General features: G+C 46.8%; 1 protein-coding gene across 1 annotated transcript; it reads left to right on the top strand.

Annotated features, from left to right (window-relative positions):
• The first annotated feature begins 3,240 nt into the window (after positions 1 to 3,240).
• Positions 3,241 to 5,082, top strand: LOC311531209 (uncharacterized protein). Its single transcript, XM_084648412.1, has 2 exons — positions 3,241 to 3,950; positions 4,542 to 5,082. The coding sequence occupies exons 1-2, from the start codon at positions 3,368 to 3,370 to the stop codon at positions 5,063 to 5,065; spliced, it is 1,107 nt and encodes a 368-aa protein (XP_084504538.1). The 5' UTR covers positions 3,241 to 3,367; the 3' UTR covers positions 5,066 to 5,082.

Raw genomic sequence — 5,082 nt, 5'->3', positions numbered from 1 at the left:
TACTCAGTTTTTGTTAGTGTCTCAATGGAAGGTACCACTGTTGTGATAGTGGTGTTGAATAGAAGAACAGAGGAAGGCTGAAAACAAGACTGTTTTGAAAGTTTGGGCCCAGCTCTTGTCTAAGTTCATTAAATGTGGTGGTTGTAGTCCTGATTTAAAAAAAAAAATCTTCTCCACCCGTCTTCCCTGTTAGTTACTTATTTTTAAAACAACTCAGTGAGGAAACCATCTGGTTGTAGATGTAGCTGAGAAGACTAGCGGGTCTACTGCAGTGGCGGGGCATGGCAAAACATTTGCTGTGCTACAACCTTTTGCTTCTGGGCCATGCAGTCTGGACCTCAGAGAAATTCCCATGTTGGAGACTCCATTGTTTGAAAGTTAGAAATGTTGCATCTACCCTGAACACAGAGGGTGAGTACCTAAGGGTCCTGGTTCAGAGTTGTACTTTACAGAAAAAAGATGGCTAGTGCTTTCTCAGTAAAATTTCCCATCAGTGGTGCTGTACTAGATGGGAGGGCTTGTGGGGCCAGGGCTTTGGGTGGCCACCAGCATGGTGAGCACTGTGCCATCTCGCACTGCTCAGAGATTGTCTACACAATGTGATAAGCTGGTGGCTGCTGGTATCTTTATCTGCACTAGTGCTCTCACTGTTGCTGCCACCAAAAGTGTGGCCCCAGCAATAGTAATGTTGGGAAATTGCAAAAGGAAAGAAGTCTAGTGTAGACATAACTCCACATAGAGTGGACATGAGCCTGTGGCAGAAAGGGGCAATACTCTCTACTTTCCTGAAGAGGACTGAGCTTGAGGGTGGCACCCAAGCAAAGGACTCCCTGAATAAGTTGCTGTTTTCTGGTAGATACCTCATAGTGAGGATCTTGCTGTGGGGAAGAGCACCATGGTCTGCTCTAGGGTGGGCTCCGCACAATAGGGATGGAGAAAGGGTGAGTACTACCCAGTACTCTGCTGAGGGCTTTTTTGGAGGCTCCAGTGCTCAGCAAGTCATCCCTCTTATTTGCACAGGGAGTTACTGTACCTGTAATACCTCACATGTCAGACTGAAAACTCATAAATAGTTGTAGTGAAACCACCTGCAGGCTGCATGCCAGCTTTCTCATTAAACTTCCTGAGAAAGAACCCATTCAGGTCACTGTTCTAGATAAACATATTGAGACAAGTCCTGGCCTCTGCTGCTATCAGGGGTCCTGAAAGGCTACAGTGGAAGTAGCATAATTCTGCTACACAGGTGTTCTTCCTGTCCCCCTATAGGGGGAGGAGTAGAGGGCAGGATCAGGACCACGCAGATCCACCAGCCATTCTCCCTTCTGGGCCAAAGGATAGCCATACTTGGGAGGAGCAAGGGGTGTGTGTGACAGCTTCAACCCCACTTCTAGGATGCCACCTGATGTATTGAGGTTTCACTGAGCCCCTCCTGATTCCCTCTCCCTGTTTTGCTGAATTAGGCTCTCCAGCCTCTTGGAGCAGGCCACACCCAGCTACAGATACAGACTGAAGTCAGCTCTGTGTGAGAGGATTCACCCAGCACTCACATGCACACCCACTTTGGGGAATAAACCCAAACTAATACTGTCATGTGCTGTATAGAAAGATCTGTACAGTGCAAGCTCATAAAAATTTGCCCTCTCCCTCCCTCACTATGAAAAGAGAGATGCACAACTTCTTCTCTCCCCTGTCCCCCAGCTAGAGATTGTACAAACTGGGTTTAATAATAAACAAAAATGTATTAAGTGATTATAAGGGATAGCAAACAGAACAAAGCAGATTACTGAGCAAATAAAACAAAACATGCATAATAAGCTTAAGATCTTATCTGGAACCCCCGTCCCAGCCTTAAAAAGGATTTACCTAAAGCGAGAAACGTTTGTTTGATCCCCCTCCCCCTACAGAGGAAAAATACCAGTCAGCAGTGGCCAAGGTGGTATTTTGTATCTGGTGATCTTGCAGTGTCAAAGCAACTATGAAACCAGGTTTATTTGCAATGTCCACAGGAAGGCACTCCAAGCAGATGGGAGATCCACATCTCCAAAGACTCATTGTCTCTATCTGGTGGCCCAATGGATTAAGGCTGATTGCGTACTGTCTGGTGGGCACTTCTCCAAGTACACACACAGTTGTAATTGTTTATAATCAATATTCCCTAACTTCAGATACAAAAATGATACATGCATACAAATTGGATAATCACATTCAGTAAATCATAACCTTTCCAATGATACTTTACAAGACCCATTTTGCATAAAATATATCTTAGGCCATATTCATATCATAATCATATATCTATGAAGAATATGGGGTGTAATGTCACGGGGATAGAGAAAGAATTGTGGCAGGGGGAGGGATTCATCCCCCAAGAAACTTGCCAACACATGGCTGGGATATGAATGCTGGGAAATGTGACCAAGATTTCACCCATTAGTGCAAATCTCCTTTCCCATCTCCCTCCACTAAATACATAAATAAAAATAGCACACATCCCAAATAATAAAAGCTCTACCTTAATGCAATAAAGTTGACTATTTGGTTACGCAAGAGTTGGGACATTCAGCAACAAACATTCCCCTAATGTCCTTAACTCTGCCCCCTCGTGTGCATGGATTGCTATGCAGCCTTTGATCACAAAATACACAAAGGTAGTACTACAAACAGTTGCATATGTGCATTTAGAGAAAAGGGTGATTTAGAGACAAAAGCACACCCTTGAGGTTACTTAAACAGTAGTGCTGGAAAGTATGTTATTAAAAGTCAAGTTCAAGTGCAGTTGTGGTCAGGAAAGGGACAATGAAAATGGCACATTCTCATTCACCAGCTCTGCTCCCTGCATGTGTCATTTCCACATGCTGATTTTAATGACTAACTGCTTTTTATTGCTGTTAGCCCTGAAGAACCAACCTGGCCCTCTGGGGTAGGAGCAGGACCCTAGTCTGACTGATGCATCAGCCCTAGAACTGTGAATTGAGTTTCCACTGCGGGCAGGGTAGCACAGGTGTAACTGAGCCCTGGTCTACACTAGGACTTTAGGTCGAATTTAGCAGCATTAAATCGATGTAAACCTGCACCCGTCCACACGATGAAGCCCTTTATTTCGACTTAAAGGGCTCTTAAAATCGATTTCCTTACTCCACCCCTGACAAGTGAATTAGCGCTTAAATCGGCCTTGCCGGCTCGAATTTGGGGTACTGTGGACACAATTCGATGGTATTGGCCTCCGGGAGCTATCCCAGAGTGCTCCATTATGACCGCTCTGGACAGCACTCTCAACTCAGATGCACTGGCCAGGTAGACAGGAAAAGAACCATGACCTTTTGAATCTCATTTCCTGTTTGGCCAGCGTGGCAAGCTGCAGGTGACCATGCAGAGCTCATCAGCAGAGGTGACCATGATGGAGTTCCAGAATCGCAAAAGAGCTCCAGCATGGACCGAACAGGAGGTACGGGATCTGATCGCTGTATGCGGAGAGGAATCCGTGCTACCAGAACTCCGTTCCAGTTTTCGAAATGCCAAAACCTTTGTGAAAATCTCCCAGGGCATGAAGGACAGAGGCCATAATAGGGACCCGAAGCAATGCCGTGTGAAACTGAAGGAGCTGAGGCAAGCCTACCAGAAAACCAGAGAGGCGAACGGCCGCTCCGGGTCAGAGCCCCAAATATGCTGCTTCTATGATGAGCTGCATGCCATTTTAGGGGGTTCAGCCACCACTACCCCAGCTGTGTTGTTTGACTCCTTCAATGGAGATGGAGGCAATACGGAAGCAGGTTTTGGGGACGAAGAAGATGAGGAGGAGGAGGAGGTTGTAGATAGCTCACAGCAAGCAAGCAGAAAAACCGGTTTTCTCGACAGCCAGGAACTGTTTCTCACCCTGGACCTGGAGCCAGTACCCCCTGAACCCACCCAAGGCTGCTTCCTGGACCCGGCAGGCAGAGAAGGGACCTCCGGTGAGTGTACCTTTTAAAATAGTATACATGGTTTAAAAGCAAGCATGTGAAAGGATTACTTTGCCCTGGCATTTGCGGTTCTCCTAGATGTAGTCCTAAAACCTTTGCAAAAGGTTTCTGGGGAGGGCAGCCTTATTGCGTCCTTCATGGTAGGACACTTTACCACTCCAGGCCAGTAACACGTACTCGGGAATCATTGTAGAACAAAGCATTGCAGTGTATGTTTGCTGGCGTTCAAACAACATCCGTTCTTTATCTCTCTGTGTTATCCTCAGGAGAGTGAGATATAATTCATGGTCACCTGGTTGAAATAGAGTGCTTTTCTTCAGGGGACACTCAGAGGAGCCTGTTCCTGCTGTGCTGTTTGCCTGTGGCTAAACAGAAATGTTCCCCGCTGTTAGCCACAGGGAGGGAGGAGGGTTGAGGGGGGTAGCCACGCGGTGGGGGGGAGGCAAAATGCGACCTTGTAACGAAAGCACATGTGCTATGTATGTAATGTTAACAGCAAGGTTTACCCTGAAAGAGTGTAGCCACTGTTTTATAAAATGTGTCTTTTTAAATACCGCTGTCCCTTTTTTTTTTCTCCACCAGCTGCATGTGTTTCAATGATCACAGGATCTTCTCCTTCCCAGAGGCTAGTGAAGCTTAGAAAGAAAAAAAAAAAACGCACTCGAGATGAAATGTTCTCCAAGCTCATGCTGTCCTCCAACACTGACAGAGCACAGACGAATGCGTGGAGGCAAATAATGTCAGAGTGCAGGAAAGCACAAAATGACCGGGAGGAGAGTTGGCTGGCTGAAGAGAGTAAGTGGAGGGCTGAAGACAGGGCTGAAGCTCAAATGTGGCGGCAGCGTGATGAGAGGAGGCAGGATTCAATGCTGAGGCTGCTGGAGGACCAAACCAGTATGCTCCAGTGTATGGTTGAGCTGCAGCAAAGGCAGCTGGAGCACAGACTGCCACTACAGCCCCTGTGTAACCAACCACCCTCCTCCCCAAGTTCCATAGCCTCCACACCCAGACGCCCAAGAACGCGGTGGGGGGGCCACCGAACAACCAGCCACTCCGCCACAGAGGATTGCCCAAAAAAAAGAAGGCTGGCATTCAATAAATTTTAAAGTTGTAAACTTTTAAA

Source organism: Lepidochelys olivacea (assembly GCF_965140295.1).
Source record: "Lepidochelys olivacea isolate rLepOli2 genome assembly, chromosome: 14".
Taxonomy (NCBI): domain Eukaryota; kingdom Metazoa; phylum Chordata; order Testudines; family Cheloniidae; genus Lepidochelys; species Lepidochelys olivacea.
This window is presented reverse-complemented; position numbering and strand designations above follow the sequence as displayed.

Bases quoted from the DNA above. Each gene is read 5' to 3' on its own strand.
- LOC311531209 (XM_084648412.1), top strand. From the start codon at position 3,368: ATGCAGAGCTCATCAGCAGAGGTGACCATGATGGAGTTCCAGAATCGC. The intron at 3,951-4,541 runs GTGAGTGTACCT...TTTCTCCACCAG, and splicing joins AGGCAGAGAAGGGACCTCCG to CTGCATGTGTTTCAATGATC.